At 34.9% G+C, this 22,201-nt stretch overlaps 1 protein-coding gene and 1 non-coding gene across 6 annotated transcripts in view; one reads left to right on the top strand and one right to left on the bottom strand.

Moving 5' to 3' along the window:
• The window catches only part of LOC117239049 (neurexin-3-like), a 308,456-nt gene that overhangs the window by 165,394 nt on the left and 120,861 nt on the right, over positions 1-22,201 (top strand). For all 5 annotated transcript variants that reach the window (XM_033504318.1, XM_033504315.1, XM_033504317.1 and 2 more), the window contains 3 exons: positions 7,283-7,474; positions 11,637-11,780; positions 12,434-12,651. In XM_033504318.1, coding sequence (XP_033360209.1) covers positions 7,283-7,474; positions 11,637-11,780; positions 12,434-12,651 — 554 coding nt within the window. The remainder of the gene's footprint in view (positions 1-7,282; positions 7,475-11,636; positions 11,781-12,433; positions 12,652-22,201) is intronic.
• Positions 9,058-9,139, bottom strand: Trnas-cga. The gene has a single exon. It is a non-coding gene; the product is annotated as a tRNA-Ser (tRNA).

The raw sequence follows: 22,201 nt of genomic DNA, 5'->3' as shown, positions 1-22,201 counted from the left end.
ATGATTTGATAGATCATCAAAGAATGAAACAGTGTCTGCTGCTGGACCGCTTTACAAATTTCAAATAACTTGAATTTATGTTATAGTTACGCGCACCAAGATTTTTAAGACAGAGAATCTTTCTAGGAATTGTAAAATGAATGCAACTATAACCAGAATGCAACTGAAACCAGAAATTAAAGTAAAAACATCTCAAATACTTTTAACCAGTTGGTTATTACATCTTTGAAAACCTTGAAAAGCGTGTACCTAAGATTTGTGGCGAAAAGTAAGCGACGAGTATACTCGTCGTGTGATCATAACACAGAATTAAGTTAATACAGAATTAACGAAACGACTGTCTTATTTTCTAATTTTATTACTGAGAGGGCCACAAAATATCGGCATTTCTTCACGACGACTATTCTCGTGAAAAATAGAAGAGTAAGCGACGAGTATACTCGTCAAACAAAGAACACGTGTGATTATAACATAGAATTAAGCTAATACAGAATTAACGAAACGACTGTCTTATTTTCTAATTTTATTACTGAGAGGGCCACAAAATATTGGCATTTCTACACGACGACTATTCTCGTGAAAAATAGAAGAGTAAGCGACGAGTATACTCGTCAAACAAAGAATACGTGTGATTATAACATAGAATTAAGCTAATACAGAATTAACGAAACGACTGTCTTATTTTCTAATTTTATTACTGAGAGGGCCACAAAATATCGGCATTTCTTCATGACGACTATTCTCGTGAAAAATAGCCAACTGGTTAACACAGAATATAATACATTAGCAAAGAAAAAAAATTGCAAATCGCAGAGAAGAACCACTTGAACCAGCGCGACACGACTGTGCGATTTCAATCTCGATAAATCAAAATCCCTTTAAGTGTACAAAGAGATGGAAAGCATTTAAGCACGAAGCGATTTACTTGGAACGAAAGAAACACTGGGAAATCCTTTATCTCGTTCTGATGCTAAAACCTCAAAGGCGCAACTGAATTAAATGGTCGGCGGCGTTATTCGCGTTGAAAGCAGCGTAATCTGTAAAACATGAATCACCAGGATTTAAAGCGCGATTACGGTTAAGCCAATAGAATAATCTTCTCAAGAGAAGAATCTTCTCAAAAAAAAAAAAGAAACCCATACGTATCCGGAGAATCGCGGAAACCAGTTTGGAGACGATAAGCGAGCGTTCAGACACGTTCAGAAGTTCACGCGTGTCCCGAACGTCGTTCACTCTGCGCATCCACGTTCGTCTCGCGATTTTCGTTTTTAGTTTGCACTTTAACTTTCGCTTGTCTTTGTATCTGTTATTTTTATTTTTACACGATCGTCGCGTCGAACGTGGTTGCACCCGGTGTCCTTAGATATTAACGCAAGTGGCAGAAAAAGAACATTGGATTGGAAATTTGCTGATCACGTGACGCTTATTCATACAGATTTGCAATATTATAATGCGTGGCCAGGTTGCAATATTATAATGCGTGGCCAGGTTGCAATAATTGAACGTGCGAGTAAGTCATCTCAGCTCGCCTGTTCGAATTTTCCCTGTTCAACAAGTACCACGCTGTTATATGTATCTTTCGTTTTTCTAATTTTTATCTCGTACGAAGACGGTGGACCAGCGTTTGCGTAATATTTGTAATCGCATTTTCATCAGGCAGTCTCGTAAAATTCTCCATAAAATAATCTAAAGTGGATCGTTGGCCGTGGACCTTTTCAAACCGCCTTTTGTTTTCGAGGAAATTCATGTGGACGATCGATAATGTGAAAATATTGCCGAGTGTATAGTTATTCGCCGTACATATCCGCAGCAGACACGCGGTTGACGTAATTGAACAATCGGCCACCGGTGATCTACCGCGTAGAATAAAGTAGCACGGTATAAATTTGATCTGGCAAATTATGATCACCGGCCGAAATTCTTCGCTTCAGTCAGCTCGATTCATCGCCGAGCTCTTACACGCTTGTCGGCGGTAACAATTTTCAACGAGGGAGCACTCATCCTCCTTGGTCGACTGCAATTTCCTCTCTTCCGTGCTTCCGCGTCTTTCGGTATTTCTCTCCTCTCATATTCATTTTTCTCTCCATCTTATCGTCTGGCCAAGAAAATAAGATTCGTCCGTGTAACGTTCTCTCCACATTTCTCTTCCGAATTCCATGTCGTGTAACGTGTACTATTTCGATCGTCCTTTTGTACAGAGTTTAAGCGCACGAGTTGTTGCAGATGCCACGTTTATCGGACTCGATTAACCCAGGCAAAGATATCGAAGCTTCTTGCAAATTTAAGAAACATTGGAATTTCGTCCGGAAGAAAGGCGACGTAACAAGAAGGTTTTGGTTTTAAGACGAGGAGCCAAGTTACGTAGAGCAATAGAGTGTTTAATATTATTTTATTAAAAAATTACTAAATTTAGCCGTATGCATATGTAACGCGATGAAGGTAATTTGCATAAAGTTAAAGTGCGCGATTAGTAAACTGGCGTTGATCATATATTGCGAAGACATAAAATGTTGGCAAGAAACTTAGACTTAGGACGTAGAGGAATTTATTTTGCAGATATAAAAATTTAAGGCCAAAGATAGAAGCGTTTGCACGTTTAATATGCAAATGTATAATTACTGTTATTGTGAAAGCAAAGTTGCAATGAAATATTTTTGAGATATTCATGAATCAAGAGTACAATAATTAAAGCGTTCCTCAAGCAGCTTTTTAATGTTCTAATTATTACCTTGAAGGGGGCTTAACTCGTATAAATGTTAATTTCAACGATATTTTCCTGTAGCACCGCCTCAATTCAGCAAAGCTTATGAACATGTACAAAATAATAAAAATTTTAAAGCAGGTTCTCTGCGATATATTCTACTATACAGCCACTAAAAATGTTCATACTTGAGACCTAAATTAATTCCAAAATGTATCTACGTATGGCTACAGAAAAACAACAATCGAGCATACTTTGTGGGCAGATCTGAATACGAAACTCTTGTAAAATGAAAAAAATAATTGAAAATTGATAGTAATTTCAAGAACTCCAATATTTTAAAACACAATATCAATTAGTTGTAAAATTTAACGCATCCCATGAATAAGGAAATCTTTTTCCTCTTTTTATATGTATAGTCTCTCATCTGTTGCTATTCATGTTCTATGTATGTAAATCACATTATTCAACAAATTATTTCAATGTCAATTATTATCAATAATATGAAAAGCTCTTCTTAATCCGATTTTAAAATACAAACAAATTAATCAAATACAAAGTACAGATTAATATCCAAATGCTTTCTTGTTTTTACATGTATAGTTTCTCATCTGTTGCTATTCATGTTCTATGTATGTAAATCACATTCTTCAACAAATTATTTCAATGTCAATTATTATCAATAATATAAAAAGCTCTTCTTAATCCGATTTTAAAATACAAACAAATTAATCAAATACAAAGTACAAATTAATATCCAAATGCTTTTTCTTGTTTTTACATGTAAAGTTTCTCATCTGTTGCTATTCATGTTCTATGTATGTAAATCACTTCATTCAACAAATTATTTCAATGTCAATTATTATCAATAATATGAAAAGCTCTTCTTAATCCGATTTTAAAATACAAACAAATTAATCAAATACAAAGTACAGATTAATATCCAAATGCTGTTTCTTGTTTTTACATGTATAGTTTCTCATCTGTTGCTATTCATGTTCTATGTATGTAAATCACTTCATTCAACAAATTATTTCAATGTCAATTATTATCAATAATATGAAAAGCTCTTCTTAATCTGGTTTTATAATATAAACAAATTAATCAAATACAAAGTACAGATTAATATCCAAATGCTTTTTCTTGTTTTTACATGTATAGTTTCTCATCTGTTGCTATTCATGTTCTATGTATGTAAATCACTTTATTCAACATTTCAATTATTCATCAATAATATGAAAAGCTCTTCTTAATCTGGTTTTATAGTACAAAGTACAGATTAATATTCAAATGCTTTTTCTTGTTTTTACATGTATAGTTCCTCATCTGTCGCTATTCATGTTCTATGTATGTAAATCACTTTATTCAACAAATTATTTCAATGCTAATTATCATCAGTAATATGAAAAGCTCTTCTTAATCTGGTTTTATAATACAAAATACAGATTAATATCCAAATGCTTTTCTTGTTTTTACATGTATAGTTTCTCATCTGTTGCTTGCTATTCATGTTCTATGTGTGTAAATCACTTCATTCAACAAATTATTTCAATGCTAATTATCATCAGTAATATGAAAAGCTCTTCTTAATCTGGTTTTATAATACAAAATACAGATTAATATCCAAATGCTTTTTCTTGTTTTTACATGTATAGTTTCTCATCTGTTGCTATTCATGTTCTATGTATGTAAATCACTTTATTCAACAAATTATTTCAATGCTAATTATCATCAATAATATGAAAAGCTCTTCTTAATCTGGTTTTATAGTACAAAATACAGATTAATATCCAAATGCTTTTTCTTGTTTTTACATGTATAGTTCCTCATCTGTTGCTATTCATGTTCTATGTATGTAAATCACTTCATTCAACAAATTATTTCAATGCTAATTATCATCAGTAATATGAAAAGCTCTTCTTAATCTGGTTTTATAGTACAAAATACAGATTAATATCCAAATGCTTTTTCTTGTTTTTACATGTATAGTTTCTCATCTGTTGCTATTCATGTTCTATGTGTGTAAATCACTTCATTCAACAAATTATTTCAATGCTAATTATCATCAGTAATATGAAAAGCTCTTCTTAATCTGGTTTTATAATACAAAATACAGATTAATATCCAAATGCTTTTCTTGTTTTTACATGTATAGTTTCTCATCTGTTGCTTGCTATTCATGTTCTATGTATGTAAATCACTTTATTCAACAAATCATTTCAATGCCAATTATCATCAATAATATGAAAAGCTCTTCTTAATCTGCTTTTATAATACAAACAAGTTCATCAAATACGTAACCGAAATTAATCAAATACAAAATACAGATTAATATCCAAATGCAAATTGAAAATAAAAATCCCTTCCCAAATATAATTTACAAGGCAACAAAATTCACATCTACCTATGTTTACCAAGAAAATCCAATTACTCCATAACCATATTATTTTTATAGTCTCACTGCTGGTTCGAGAGTCAGTGAACTTTCTTCCTCCAGTTTTCTTTTTTTTTTCTTCTTCTTCTTCTTCTTTTTCACGAGACAGGGAACTCCTAGTTTCGAACGGTGCAGTAAAGAAAGAAAAATAACCGACCAGAGGATAATGGAACTTAAGCGCAGCTCGTGAGTTTTTAATGAACCTGTATAAATATTCTCAAGCCGTTTCCACAAATGACGACCACTGCTCCTCGGTTGCTGGCCACTAAGCCTTCCAAGAATCGTAGCTTCGAAGATGCGTAGCTTTCAACTAACAATAAAACATATGAAACAAAAGAAAGATAAATTTTTCCTTAATGAAATAAAAGTATCGCAAGTAAAATAATTTCATCGGCGTTTAATTAACGCAGGATTGAACGCGGGGATCGTGAGCGTCAGGCAGAACAATTAGGCATAGTTCGAGCCCTTTCCAACAACCTCGTCTGGGAGATGGCGCGTTTTCGCTGCTTGAGTGCGTAATGAGAGGATCGTAAATGGCAGATAACGAGGATAATTACTAGAACGTAGAGATGTTTCGTAAGGGAGATTATGTGTGATAAAGTAGAGCAGCATGGTCTGGATTAAGGCGAAATTTTCGACTGAGACCTAAGTGGAAAGTGCTACGAAGTGCTCCACTTTATAGCAGCCACCTGAGATTCGAATAATAAGAAGGGCAATTGGTCGTAATGTCTTCTTCTTTTTAATCCTTTCTTTTAATCGTTTTAGAATATCAGTGGCCACTTTACACCGTGAGTTTACGATTTTCTTGATATGATCGGCGTTAGGCGAACTTCTATTTTAACAGCAGGCAACGAATAAAAATTAAGAATGAAATTTTATTCCTCAGTAACGAACAAATATCCCGTGGGATTTGTTCGAATAAGAAATTGTCCGGATAAAAATTTAATCGAATATCTTATTCGGCCGAATTAATATTTATATGTAATGAAATATAATTAAATATTATGTATATCAGCATTTATGTGTTACATCGAGAATGGTCATGATATTGAAAACGAGATATATTTTCAAGCTTCTGTTCGATTGTTGTAACATTGGATTTTATATCACGTCGACTAAACTATTTATAATTGTTACGAGCGCTGTTACTTCGCACTACACAACAACGTGCGTTGTAAAAATATTTGCCTTGAGGGAGAAAAAAAAAATGAAATAAAAATCCGTACAAACGATGACACACTGTCACATACATCACGCAAACTTTCGAAGGATATATTGGTAACGAATTTCACGCGTCACGGGTCGAACACCGATCGTGAAAGAACGAACGCGTATGAATTACGCACTACGTGAACGCGTCGATTCATCACGCACCGTTTTACATTTGTCACCGATACGTTCCGTTTATATCGCTCACGATGTCCGATTAGAAATTGGAAAAACGAGCAGCGAAGGGAAGAAACGGTTAATTAACGCGCACGTGCACGCTCGACAATTTCCAGCTTTGTTTTCCCGTAACAAACAGTAAAAGAAGCAAATTTCTTTACAATTATTTATTTATATTTGACGCAATATTACGTAACTTGAGGAGAAATATTCTCGTGTAAGAGCAATAGGAGCAGGTGATTTTTAAGAATACTGTTTATTTATTAATAAACCGGTTGTATGAGACTGGACCTATTTGCAATGTAAATAGGTAACGTAATTTCTTTAATTCAGTTTTTGTGGTTTGACAGTGTCACGTGTACTCTGACAGTGTAGCATGTGTGAGCAGTAGTCAGAGTGCAAAAGTGTGAAGAAATCTTTTTCGAAAGACTCGAGCTATTTTCGAAAGAGGAGCACGAAAGATTGAGAAGTTGTAGAAAGTTGAACAAAATTGCGTTTGGAAGAAAAATTGATTCTCCTCGGTCAGGATAAATATTGCCAGGTTGATATTATTTATAATCCGCTGCAGTAACTTTATCGTTTCGTTGCTTAAGAGTAGCTACATATTTATAAATTGCTTTTTACAGGGAATATTTCATCGTGAAAGATTTACGTTTAAATATGCTCGTGTAACAAATTATAAAATAAATGTACGCCATTTATAATTAAAATTTCCTCGCTGATAAATTAAACGAATAACAGCGTAACGTTTCGTGTTTCAGGCGATTCCACGCAATTAGATCTCGATGGATTGCTGTATATCGGCGGTGTGGGCGCTCCATTTGCACCCCTAACAGTCCCTCCAGTACTATGGACAGGTGCCTTGAGACAGGGTTACGTCGGTTGCATGAGGGATCTTGTCATAAACGGCCAACCAATAGATATAGCTGGATACGCTCAGCAACAGGATTCTGGTAAGAGAATATTCCATATTTTATAGTCGTGCACGAACATGGAGTTTCCATTTCGTTGAGAATAATGTAGCCTGTCAATCTTCTGATCGCTGATCCCCGAAACATGAAAGTTCGCAAAGTATACGTTACGCCAGATTGCAATTTGTTGTGTCAGGATTGTATATATATCTTATAGTGGAAGAGATTCCATGGAGGAATTACAAAAATTTAAGTTTCCCTCTTTAAAATCGCTTTTAATTCAAAATAATAATTTTAGAAATTATTGGTGGTATCGCAGATTTTTTTTTATGGAAGTTAATGATTATAATGTTTCGGTTTTTTAATTCATAAAATTAGTACTTGGTGTTGGTAAGCTATATAATTTTATTGATTCATTCAAGAGTCAATTAATTATTTTGTTTGTCTTATCAAGTTTTCTTTTTTAAAATCACCTTTAAATCAAAATAATAATTTTAGAAATTATTGGTGGTATCGCAGATTTTTTTTTATGGAAGTTAATGATTATAATGTTTCGATTTTTTAATTTATAAAATTAGTACTTGGTGTTGGTAAGCTATATAATTTTATTGATTCATTCAAGAGTCAATTAATTATTTTGTTTGTCTTATCAAGTTTCCTTTTTTAAAATCACTTTTAATTCAAAATAATAATTTTAGAAATTATTGGTGGTATCGCAGATTTTTTTTTATGGAAATTAATGATTATAATGTTTCGATTTTTTAATTCATAAAATTAATACTTGGTCTTGGCAAGCCACATCACTTTATTGATTCAAGAGTCAATTAATCATTTTGTTCGTTTTATCGAGTTTATTGAATCGTTATGAGTAGATAAATATTTTAACAGTAAAGATTTTTCATTGGAGTTTGATCTATTTTTTTATTGTAACATCGTGACATTTATTTGATATGTATTATTCAATTATAAAATTCTTTAATCATACATTGTTATTTGGAGTATAGGTTTAAAAAGATAATATAAAATATTGTTTGTATATATAAAATATTGCTTATATCGATATAAAAGAGGACGATATACTGCAAAAATATGATAAAGTAGTTTTTATAATAGCGTTCTACTTTGTGCAAAACAGCCGCAAAATGTTGACCTAATTGTACTCCTTCGTGTATCGTACAATATGTATAGTACACATACTGTGTTTACCAGTTTCTCCATTTTTTACCATTAAAGAAACATGTTTACCTCCACAGTAGAATAATCTTGCTGCACGCAAAACCAATAAAAATAATGTTACTGAACATTCACATACACGTATTATTATATTAATATTCATACTATAGAATACATACATTGTATACATATAATTATATGAAATTTGTATTATAAACTATAATTTAATTGACATTAATATTGTTGCAACATGTAATTACCTTTTTCCCTCCCTCTTTTAAGAAAAACAAAATGAAACATGACAAAGCATTGAACAGTAGTAAGGTAGAAGAAATAAAAACAACGATATTAATTGTTAAATATTTTATTTATTGTTGCTAAATATGGTTGAAAAGTAAGAAGATAAAAAATCGGAACAAAAAAAATGTATTTTTAATGGTAAAAAAAGTTTTCGCTGCGGACAGGATTCGAACCTGTGCGGGCATAGCCCATCAGATTTCGAGTCTGACTCCTTAACCACTCGGACACCACAGCATCTGTTCAACCAATACTCTCTTTCGTTATTTACCCAGTATTCCGACACGTTCACTAATTCTGTTCTTTACGTAAATGTTAGTTTTTACATATTTTATTAATTAAAAAATATATTCACTATTTGAACTAATATGCATAATGTTACTTTGTTCAACGATATTCATCAGCATTTAACACTTTCATACCAGTGTAAATCTGGAAAAATATTCTTCTGTGTGGATTTGGTTAATCCGAATCGGTCATCGATTATTAATTACACGTAGAACGAACATTCGTTCATACTTTCATTCGATATTTATAAACTGAATATTTATTTAAGCTGCAAGCCAACATTTAGAATTAATCTTACGTAATATTGATCCTCGGTGAATATTTCACAAAAATTCAAATTCGAACCTAATACCCAATTTAATATTTATAATACGAATTTTCCACTTTGAGCGCGACAGTCGTCTGTGTAATTTAATCCCGTCGTGCTCCATTTCTATTTTAATTCGTCCACGTACTTTCGATCGCCTACTGCCTTGGAAACTAAGTGATTGCGGGTTTTGTCATAAGATGGTAATGACAAAACCCGCAATCACTTAGTTGCCATCCCAATACAACTGCGAATATCTCAAAATCGCTTTTAATAATTTTCTTCCCACAATTTTCGAACTTTATAATCCTCCTATAATCCCAATGTTTCGCTGATGTAGTCTGTCGATTATTAAATCACAAAAATAGTATAGTAATTATTCGTCGAACCTAAGGTCCAATTTGATATTTGTAATACGAATTTTCCATTTTGAACACGACAGTCTTTGTTATTTAATTGCGTCGTGCTCCATTTCTATTTTAATTTGTCCACGTACTTTTGTTCGTCTACTGCCTTGGAAACTAAATGATTGCGGGTTTTGTCATAAGACAGTAATGACAAAACCCGCAATCACTTAGTTGCCATCCCAATACAACTGCGAATATCTCACAATCGCTTTTAATAATTTTTTTCCCACAATTTTCGAACTTTATAATCCTCGTATAATCCCGATGTTTCGCTGATGTAGTCTACCGATTATTAAATCACAAAAATAGTATAGCAATTATTATAGTAATTATTCGTCGAACCTAATGTCCAATTTGATGTTTGTAATATGAATCTTCCATTTCTATTTTAATTCGTCCACGTACTTTCGATCGCCTACTGCCTTGGAAACTAAGTGATTGCGGGTTTTGTCATAAGATGGTAATGACAAAACCCGCAATCACTTAGTTGCCATCCCAATACAACTGCGAATATCTCAAAATCGCTTTTAATAATTTTCTTCCCACAATTTTCGAACTTTATAATCCTCGTATAATCCCAATGTTTCGCTGATGTAGTTTGTCGATTATTAAATCACAAAAATAGTATAGTAATTATTCGTCGAACCTAAGGTCCAATTTGATATTTGTAATACGAATTTTCCATTTTGAACACGACAGTCTTTGTTATTTAATTGCGTCGTGCTCCATTTCTATTTTAATTTGTCCACGTACTTTTGTTCGTCTACTGCCTTGGAAACTAAATGATTGCGGGTTTTGTCATAAGACAGTAATGACAAAACCCGCAATCACTTAGTTGCCATCCCAATACAACTGCGAATATCTCACAATCGCTTTTAATAATTTTTTTCCCACAATTTTCGAACTTTATAATCCTCGTATAATCCCGATGTTTCGCTGATGTAGTCTACCGATTATTAAATCACAAAATAGTATAGCAATTATTATAGTAATTATTCGTCGAACCTAATGTCCAATTTGATGTTTGTAATATGAATCTTCCATTTCTATTTTAATTCGTCCACGTACTTTCGATCACCTACTGCCTTGGAAACTAAGTGATTGCGGATTTTGTCATAAGATGGTAATGACAAAACCCGCAATCACTTAGTTGCCATCCCAATACAACTGCGAATATCTCAAAATCGCTTTTAATAATTTTCTTCCCACAATTTTCGAACTTTATAATCCTCGTATAATCCCGATGTTTCGCTGATGTAGTCTGTCGATTATTAAATCACAAAAATAGTATAGCAATTATTATAGTAATTATTCGTCGAACCTAATGTCCAATTTGATGTTTGTAATATGAATTTTCCATTTCTATTTTAATTCGTCCACGTACTTTCGATCACCTACTGCCTTGGAAACTAAATGATTGCGGGTTTTGTCATAAGACAGTAATGACAAAATCCGCAATCACTTAGTTGACATCCCAATACAACTGCGAATATCTCAAAATCGCTTTTAATGATTTTCTATCTTTATAATCCTCGTATAATCCTGATGTTTCGCCGATGTAGTCTACCGATTATTGAGTCACAAAAATAGTACAGTAATTATTCGCCTAACGACGTTACTGGTCGTATACGATGTCACTGGTGTCAGTGAAGTGTTCAGTGGGATGGGAAAACTTGAACCAAGAGCAATTGTCACTGTCTACGTAATTTCGTTTCTCTGGACAATTTTGCAGGAGCTGTCAGACCGGCTTGTCACACTCAAACGTCCCACTGTGCTTCACAACCCTGCATGCACGGTAGCCATTGTCTCGAGGGTTGGAACAGGTTTCACTGCGATTGTACCGGAACACAATACACTGGTCCTACTTGTGGAAAAGGTAAAGAATTTTTCTTATAACGTCACTTGCTCTGTGCACCTCGTACGATATTGCGATATTTAAAAACTTCGTACGTTGCATGGTAATCGTAAAGAGAACATGCGTACAGTTATGCTTACTTGTTAATACGTAGCGTAATTGCGTTCCTAACGAAAATCATGATTTTGACGATGGAGTTTTAATCATGTTATTTAAATTATCCGAGCAACGAGTTACCAGTGTAACGCAATAATCCTGCGAGATAATAAGATAATGCATTCTAATGCAACATTATTGGAGGCGTAATAGCAGCACACTTATTTCCATTACTTTTATTCACATTATTTCGTTATCCTCGATTTTTATCGTTCGAAATAAACGAAATTACATACACCATGTTATTACGTTATTTTTTATTTGGGAAATAACTCGTTTTATAGGGAAATAACAGATGCGCTTTGCTTTATATTATTTTTATTAAATTACGTATGATCTATTTTGTTCTAATCAAAAATACACACGTTTTATAGATTAGCTTCCATTGTATAAAGACGTATAAAATTGTATAGAGATGCATTGTTTGCAAAAGAAAGACTTTTACGGAATAAGCCAACATATCATTAGCGCATTTACGTTCGTACAAATCAACTGATCTTGTCTCTGCTTTCATCCAGACGCGTCAACGTTGCACCTGAACGGGACGCAACAAATGACAGCGTTGATGCCAGAGGATTCGAAAACTCAGACCGAGGAGATTGTAGTTCGCTTCAAAACCACCAGACCACGTGGCCTTCTGCTAGCAACGAGTTTGGAAAACAGTTCGGATCGACTGCAAATCTTCCTGGAAGAAGGCAAAGCGAAGATGCTGATTCACATCGGGGACAAGGAAAAGGTGAGTCGACGTGTTTCCAATTTTTCGCAAGTTCCTTCCCAATCGAAAGCTTCGCACCGATAACCAGGCAGCGGCATTTAAATCGCATTTATCGGAAAAGAAATAGAAAATTCGTTTACTTCATACGCCAGATATACGTACAAACGTGTAATGTTTTACATACAAATCATATTTGAAGCTTTATCAAAGAGTTGTAATAAAAAAAAAATATACATAAACCGATTTACAATCGACATAATCGTCAGCGGAGTGAAACTCCGTTTTTACCGCGTACGAAACTCACAGCGCTGAAAGATCCCAACGTGCTCATCAACCGTGCAACTCTCAATTTCAAAACGTTCGCCGTTTTTGCCGCTACAAAACTGCCACTGGTAAAAAATTGAATTTATTACTACGAGCATTAACCGACTACGAATTTATAGCACTGCCGAAAAAAGTGATTTGATTTCCATCGCTTTTTAATCGACATGCTCGGATGATCCGTGCTGCCTTCTTATCACAGCAGCTTTGATTTACGAATCGACGAACGTCGCAGTCTCAAATCTCGTTCTCCAAAAGATACGACGAAATTACGTCGAGGCTTAACGAAGAAAACAAGATGATGAACTTTCGTCAGATTTTCGCCAGCTCGATACTTGCCAAGTTCTTAGTTAATAATGCTACCTTTTGGGGAAAAGTGCCTGCAGCGCTGGTTGCCTGCCGGTATTGTTTAAGCCGGTCTCGTTAGAGATCCGAGAATATCGTAGTACCGGTAGAAATAACACAGTAGAATACTGTAAAAGAATATTTCGTTACGTAAAGCATTTCAGCCTTTTTGCGGTGAAGTTGTTTCTCTTACCGCAGTGCCACCAACAGCGTAATATTCAAAGAAGAAGCTTTGCTAAGGGAGGGATGCTGGTCTAAAGCCAAAAGCCTTTCGACGAGATGTTCCCTGATTTAATTAGTTATGAGACTCGCGGCTAGGCTAAGAAAAAACGAAAGGGGATTTGCTGTTGTCAGATTTTGACTTTGCTACTTTTGGACCTTGTGTTGAAATTGTTACGTTAACTAAGTATGCGAGCGTTCACTTAGTTTTAACAGAGCACGCCGCTTTATTTTCTTCTCTATTATTGTTATTGTATAGAATATTAGTTGTTGCTATTATTACTATTGTTATATGCAATACACAGCCACTCAGGGGCATCCGAACGCTTGCTCAACTTAAAATCAGAAGTAGAAACGACGCGTTGGTAAATGATAGGTCTGTTCAGTTCACTGTTTAAGTACAAAATTATGACACAAAATATGACAATTATTTCTCAGTCTGGGAAATCTGACACCTGCAACAGCCGCTCTAGGAAATATGCCGACAAGATCGGGAAACTGCGCAGACTAAGGGAGATCTCAGACGATCGCGAAACTATACAGTCTCGCTCTTAAAATAAATATCGTTCGTGTGCATCGTGGATTCTTAGTAGCAACGTGCGAGGCATTGGCGGTGCTCAGAGCAAATTGAAATCCGCCGGTTCCGTGGCGCGCGATAACGCATGAAAATTCCAACGACCTTGCTCATCCCGAGCACGATCGTAATTCATCGGTTCATTCGGCTGGTTTTTCCGCCATGGAATAAATTGACTGTAAAAATTCAAATCGAACGAAAATAGATGCGGCCGATAGAGCCACACGTGTATTCATAATTCATAGCTCGCCCGGAGCTTCAAGTCCTCCGGCGGAAGGTGCTGCTGGAACAGAGAAAGGCGCTAGACGTTGCACCGGTGCGTATAATATTCAATCGTGAAACAATAGTTTGCTTGCCGTACCTAACTGGATGCTAGGTTCCCGTAAACTGATTTCTGGTTTAAAAAGATTCCCATGGACCAAACTGTTATCGAAAGAACGCCTGCAGAGTCTTCCCCTCGATCCTCACGGCAGAATTTACATTTGTAAATTCACATTTTTACTTAACTTAAGTAGCAGCAGGTTTGTTTCGCTCAACAAATATTATCTCCAGTACTCTGTTTTAAATATTTCCTACGCCTCTGCAGATTTTCTACAGTTTTGCATATTACATGGATCTTGTAGATTACCGGATAATTAAAACATAATGTTTGTAAAACATTGTAAAGAAATGCTTGCACGTCTGGACATTACACAAAGGATGAGCTGTTTTCTACGTTTTTCACATTGAACTCTTTGATGGCGACAGAGCAACGAGTAATTGAGAAGATCGGTTGAAGATAATTTTTGAAAATAACGTCCTAAGAGACATCTGACCAATATCTATCTTGTACTGTATAAAGGATGGTTAGAAGCAAGTCACAAAAGAATGTCGAAGATAATCCTTGTCATCACGAGGGAAAATATCAGCTGTTCAGCATAGAATGATAAAAAGATAACAACATTTGTATCGTCGTAGAAGAAGAAAGAAAACGATAAAAAGATGGTAGCAGGAGTGGAAGCTTAAAAGCAGGCACACGTAGCACTACTGTGATAATTATCGGGCTGTATCTTGTCATACGTTCTGCCGTTTATTTCTCCATAATACTGCGACGAGCGTTGCAGTTTCCATTGGAGGAAAGTCGGCATGCTCTGTGTTCGTTATTTAATCAATGCAGCTGTCTGCTCGCTTCATTTTACCCGAGTCCAATGTGTGCATCGCGTCACCAGACGTTTCGCCCTTCTGCAAACTGGAACCGCGAATGCGAGCAGCTTATGTACGTTGAAACAACACTGTGCGTGCTTTCAAGTTACCAGCGAGTTGTTTCCAATTGCAGTGCTTTTGAAATTTCGAATATGCCAAGAGTTAGGGGAGTTTTTTCGGCTGTTGGGCCAAAAACCAGATTAGAGTGGCGGATGATCTTGGGAAAAAATTGAAATAGCCAGACAATCGCGTAGATACAACAATTTATTAATATTGTAATGATTAACGAAATGATAGCGTAAATGTTTGAAGCAGTTGTTTACGAATTACGTATAAAGCTGGGTAACGTGAAATAAACTTTTAGTCGGCAGATTCTGATAAAATGCTATAAAATACATCAGACACCGTCATCGACATAATTACAGTCAGTGGAAACATTTATGCAATTTCTCAGAGTGAACGTTCTCTAATTGAACCTGGAAATATTGCGAAATCGAAACGAATAATTTCCACTCTAATTTGATCAACTAATTTCCAATGTGTTTGAAACGCGTTTATTTCGACTCGATCAGCGTGTGCTTTACAGCTTCAGCTATGTTTGATGCGGTTACGTGCTGGAATGTTCAGTGCCAGACAAGCAACTGATGTACAAGCGTTGCAAAGATTGTTGTAAAAAGTCGAAGGCAGGTGAATTGTTATATAAATATTATATTCCTGTTCCTAGGAATAATTTATTATATTAATATTTAACGTATTCATTATACGTTCTTCATTATATAAAATTTAGAATAAGTTAATAATTCTTAGAGCTGTTAATAGCTTCTCCAATGATTTTTACATTGTTTAAATAATATTAAGGGCACGTATTATAAGCAAATGTTCGTTGAAAATCTAATAGAAAATGCTGGCAACTTTCGAGCAGGCACCGTGCGTTGGAAGATAAAAAGAACAGTAGTTAGGCGTGCGAGTAATTTTGAATTAAAATTTCATTCAATTTGCCGCCGTTTGAACAAATCTCCTTGGATATTATGTTAGACGTTCCCAATGTTGTTAGCGAACGGATTCGTCGGTGAAAATCGAGTTCGGAATACAGTTGCGAGCGCACACATTCCCATTCCCGGTGGAAACTAGTCGAAGCTGTAGAATACAACCGCGTGCGATTAGAGGAGGCTGTAATTTACGTTTATGTTTCAATCTCGGCCTCTACACGGTCTCGATAATTGAACGGAATAATTGATACGGTAATGAACATTTCAATTACCCTGACCAAGCGTGAGTTCTCTTACAATTATATGTATATACCAAGTCTGTATGTGTTGAGAAAAATTTGCATACGTAACGTCGTAGCTCATAAAGAGAATGGAACCAAAAAGTAATGGAAATTCGTCCAATAATTAAATATTGTAAGGGAAAAAAGGCGATGAATCGTATTATTCTCTGATCGTATTGTTTTACAGAGAAACAATTTGAGGTCGAGTAATTTCATACTGCGTCGATAAGATATTTTATGTTGCGTTACGAGAGCTCTGTTTTTATTTCGACTTGGCTGCTGAAAGCTTTCAAAAGTTAAATTACTGCGACCATAAGCGAAAGAAACTTGAGAAAGTACAAAGTGCTAGAGGCAGGTTATTTCACTGTTTTATCCTGCATACATAAACATAATGTGACTATAAACATAGAACATAATTATTTTTTCTACAACTGTCTAATATACGACAAATAAAACTTAATTTTGCTGACTGTACACTGTACGTGTATAGCTGCCGCTGTACAAGATATCTCGATTCAGCAGATTTAGCAGCTCGCGTAATGTTAAAATCCTTCTTTTTGAACATAAAATTGCATCAAAGTGAGTAGAGTAATTAATAAAGCATCATCTCGTGTAGCATAAAATTCATAAAATTTAACAAGAATGGACTTAGCTTGTTCTCTGCGAGCTTAAAAATTCAAAGCTTGAACTCTTGCAATAGGAAAATTATTAATCCAGTGTAAAATATACTCCGCTTTTATGCAGAATTTTTAGAAAAAAATTTACATTAAGGGAGAGTATTAAATGTATTAAAATACATAATGCAAATTCGACGGTGTAGATGGTATCACTGCAAATCTTATCAATTAAATAAATAACATTGTATTACATTCGAATTGCGTTCACATATGTGGAAATAGATTCGCAGCTGTCCGACTAGTAAACAGATAGAAACGAGAATTAGGTCAGTGGGTGAACGTTGTGTGGCAATTAAATGGGTCGAATTAATTAACGGTGCGCGAAATTACCTACCCACACTTGGGTTATAAATTGGAAAACGAAATTGGGAAAGGACCCGGTGAAACGTTCGAATAACCAGCACGAATATATTAAACTGCAAAGTTGAACTCGATGAACCTCGTGTCTGTAATTATTGATCTTAACTTGATTGAAACTCGTCGACCGACAGATTTTTTTAATCACAAATATCTCAGTATTCCCTTATATTCGTATTAAGCAATAAAAGATAAAAGGAAATTGAAAGGAAGAAGGTTAAAAGAAAAGGAAAAATGTCGATGGAGAATTTCAATTTGTTTATTTGAAATTGTTGAAAATCGAATTGTTGAAAGATTATCGTTGCATCATAATGAGAAAAGGTAGAATGTAAATGAAAGTGAAAGATTCGGAAATTAATAGAAGATAGCTGCAGGTAAAATTGTTGAGCAATTTTAGACGACAGAAATGTCTACATTGTGAAAACAGAAACTAATATTATTACGTAATAAATTCTTCATTTTTCGTCTGCAAAATACCATAAGAAATTAAGTTCCCATCGTTGAATGAGATTGCAATGGATAAGCAGAAAATAAGAAGGGAAACAAGTATAATTAACTTAAGAATTAAATTATTAAAAGTTTACAAGCATCGATTTGTTCGATTGACAAAAATAGTTGAGCTATTAAAACTTTATTATTCAAATTATAACGTTAGAAGATGAATTGTAATTGGCAAAAACAATTGAATCATTAAAAGACTATAATCGTAGAAAATATAGTTATAATTGACAAAAGCATATGGATACCTGTTATCAATATGGTAAAAATTGTTCAGTTAAAAAGTTAGGATTAATTTAGTGCAGTTATTATACACGAGTATGAATTTTAAATTTTCCTCCGTTCGCCACTGTGTATTTTTTCTCCTGTATGGTGGAAACTTCTTTTTTCTCACTGAAAAAGTTTCATTATAATTATATAACTTTTATTCTATAGTTAAAATGGTATTTCTTGCTTGGTGGTTAAACTATAGATGAAAGTAGGACGAGCTATGCGATAGGGGAGAGGTTGAAAGTTGACGAATTTGCATTAAACATCGATCGATAAAAGAATCGGCGATCTGACCTCGAGGTCGGCCAGCGATTTATATTTCGACCAAGTGGAAGCATCGCGATTGCAAAATTACTCGTTGCGTAGATATGCAATGCTATAGATCGGAGAATATTCGTAATTTAGATGATGAAAAGTAAACGAAAAGCTTAAAAAAAAATGATACTGCGTTTAGAAATTCCACTCGATAAAACCGTAAGGCGAGCTGTGTGGTTTTCTGAAAAATATATTTTTAAAAAATAGAGTAGTATATGTAATATGTAGACTATATTTGCTTGCAAACGTTTGCAAATTCTTTGGAAATTTTCAGTGTGATAGGAAGTTCGTATTTGTAAAATTCTCTGCTTATGTCATTTTCGTGAAATCTCGATGCTTCTCGCATAAATCTGCTCGATACGATTAGGATATTATCAGAAATTAAATTAAAGGATTAAATAGAGAAAATTAAATAACAAAATGAAGCTTAATAATAGAACAATAGTAAAAATTAACCGGCTCTGTAAACGCAGCTTTAACTAATTAATTAGCTAGGTTTAACTAATTATAATTATCAAATAATTAAATTAACAATTCTTCTACAATATAATTACAGATGAACTCTGGATACGATGAGTATTTTGTTTCAAAGAATTCGCGTTTTAAATCACAGTATTTGAAATTGATATCAAAATTGATCGTCTAAATTGAATGAAGATGAAAGGAAGATACGAATACAAAGATGGTTTTCCCTTTCATTTGTCAAATATTTTATGATTTTTAAGTATCAGACAGTAGATTAGAAAACAAGATTTACCGTGGAAGCAAATAAAGCGAGATTCAATGAGGCGATCGTACGTACGCGGAAATGTATTTGCGTGCAATTTGCACAAATCGAGAATCGAAACACTGTGAATAGAGATGCCAGTGAATGTCGAATAAATGATGGAAACAATATGAACAAGTTAGTGCTGCAAGCAGATGGAATCACCGGCAGAACTCCATTATCTGCGTTACACGCGTATGCACGTGTATACACGTGTCACAGGTGATATATGCACGTACAGTTATTCAAGCTAATTACGAGGGCCCATTATCTAGATAATATACAGATCACTATGATTTTCATTGGTATTTAATATAAGGTAGGTTCGTTTCAGTAACCCGGACCATCATAAATACATTTAACATGTCGGTTTTGTCTCTTTTTCTTTTCTGTCGTATCATAGCAGTGGTTGTTCTATAGGAAATTTAGATGAAGTGAACTGTTAACATATTCGTAGCTTCTGAAAAGTGCAGCTATGGAAGGCAGTTTTCTTATTTTAAATCGACGTAGGAAACTTGGAAACGCAATTTCAAAATTCATTAGTTAATGTGCAAGAAATATCAGACGAATTTTAAACTTATAAGCTGTTGAGTAGAGAGCACGAAGTTTAAGTTAAAACCAGTTCTATCGGACGTTGTTGGATGAATTAAATCTTATCTAGAATTTTCATGGCCGATAATAGCGTTTTACTTGACTTTTCAGCAGAACAACGTGTAAAATTTTATGGCGAAAAACCAGTTTGATGATATGTTTTTCCACGATATTTTCGTTATGGAGAACTAAAGACTTGGTGGCAAAAAATATCCCATCGTATTTTACATATCTTGATTGGATATAAAAATTCTCTGCATGCGAAAATAATCGCGAGGTTTCTCATAAAATTTCTGAAAAACTCGTCGAAGACAAATAATCTCAAAGTTTTCATTAAGATATTCTAATTAAGTTTTACCTCGATCCCTGGAATATTTGCGGTCCTGCAATCAGCATCAACCTGACATACACTTCTCCTAAAATTTGCATCTCGCCTTGTTGGTCGTGGAAAATCGATTCCAATGACTCGCGAAAATATTTGCACATTTGCCACGGAAAATTTTTATGAATATATTATGCGCGTTATACGAAGCTTTTTGAAACTCTAAAATTTTTAACCGATCTGAATACGCATATCAAAGTCACAAACAATTTATTGCAAATGTACATTTATCAAAAAGCTGTTATACGAGGCTTACCAATGCAGCGAATAATTAATTGGTCGTACAAATATGGTGATCTTTGCAAAGTGTATACTTGTACAGTAAATATCTCGTAGCTTCCAGGGATATTTTTAAACTCCTTCCAAACTTTGCCAACATAATCATAATTAATTAATTCTGCCTCGTTATTACGTAACCTATTACAGTAATTAATCATTACATTATACTGCATATTATTGCAATAAGAAATTTCAAAACACACGCGATATATCCACAAAAGGTTTCCACAAGGCCTCAAATACCTTCGCGAGCTTGTCTAACTTAACTCTGTTCTCAAAAAGCTCCTATGTAAGTGAAATATTCTTCTAAACCGCTGTACGGTTTATTTATAAAATGTTCCCACGGAACGTTCAAATACTTTCGCTGCGAGTGAAACAGGAATTTCGGCAGGCGGAAGAAAACACGGGAGGAACGGAGGGGAAAATGGAGGGAAATACGATTAGTTGACCTAAAGAGATACCGTGGAAATTAGCGCACGGAGAGCGGAGCTGATCAGGTAAGCTGATTTGCCGCGGAGAAAATTCTTTGTAGCCGGCTGAATATTCAAATAGCGAATTTTAATTAAAATTTGCCCCCGTTCGTCAAATATTTACGATCCCCTGATCAATTTCCGGGAAGGTTCCGCTTCCGCCTCTACGCCCCCAACTCGTTCAACCTCTCGATCCCTCACTTTTTTCCCCATTTCTCTCGATCGTCGCGTTCCGCATCATCTCTATTTATTTTCTTTCGGCTACGTCCGACGAGTTTTATCCGTGGAAAACAAACGGACCGGAAGTAATGTGCCGGAGTCGTCCTTGGAAATAATTCTTCCGGAGAGAAGCGAACGAACGACTCCTTCTCTCTTTCTCTCTTCAGCTCGTACGGTTGTTTCTTTTCACGAGAAGAGCGCAGCCAGCCAAGTTGTCGCGTCTCTCTCGCTTTTTTCTTCCTCTCCTTTACGATCGCAGATCGTTCTTCCGGTTTTCCTCGAGAAGGAGGAGGAACTTTTCCGCCGATGGATCGTCGAAGGAAGAAGCAATCGAAGAATGAACGCGATAAGGCGAGAAACGTTTGCTTCACGAGCTCGTGAAGGACTTGGGTGCTCGACACAGATATTTCCTCCATTCGGACCGTGTTCATTTTCTCTGCAACGAGAGACCGGAAGTCTACTCGCTGCCATTGTAACCTGCTTTTCGTTCCACGTTACACGTAGAACACACGGCTCGTTGTACGAGCTTATTTCAAAGGAAGATGTCGTTTGGGTTTGTTGTAATTCGCGTACGCGTTGACTACAGAAGATTCCAGGCGAGTAAATCCATCTTTTTCTTCTTGATTCTTCGTAAATCAAAAGCTTCTCGAGTTAAGAAGCTTGTTAATTCAATTATTTTCGTAAAAGTAGCAAATTTACATAATACATAAGGAATTGTAAGGGAAATTTCTTCATTTTTTATTCACAGAAACTACTTACGTAATATTTATTCGGAACATTGGTTGCAGAAATTCTACGACACCAAGCAGCTGTAGGATGTGAAGATATAAAAAGAT

Source organism: Bombus vosnesenskii, unplaced genomic scaffold, assembly GCF_011952255.1.
Source record: "Bombus vosnesenskii isolate JDL3184/JDL3185 unplaced genomic scaffold, Bvos_JDL3184-5_v1.1 scf7180000013883, whole genome shotgun sequence".
NCBI lineage: Eukaryota > Metazoa > Arthropoda > Insecta > Hymenoptera > Apidae > Bombus > Bombus vosnesenskii.
Note: the sequence above shows the minus strand (reverse complement) of the source record. Positions and strands in the feature narration are given on the sequence as shown.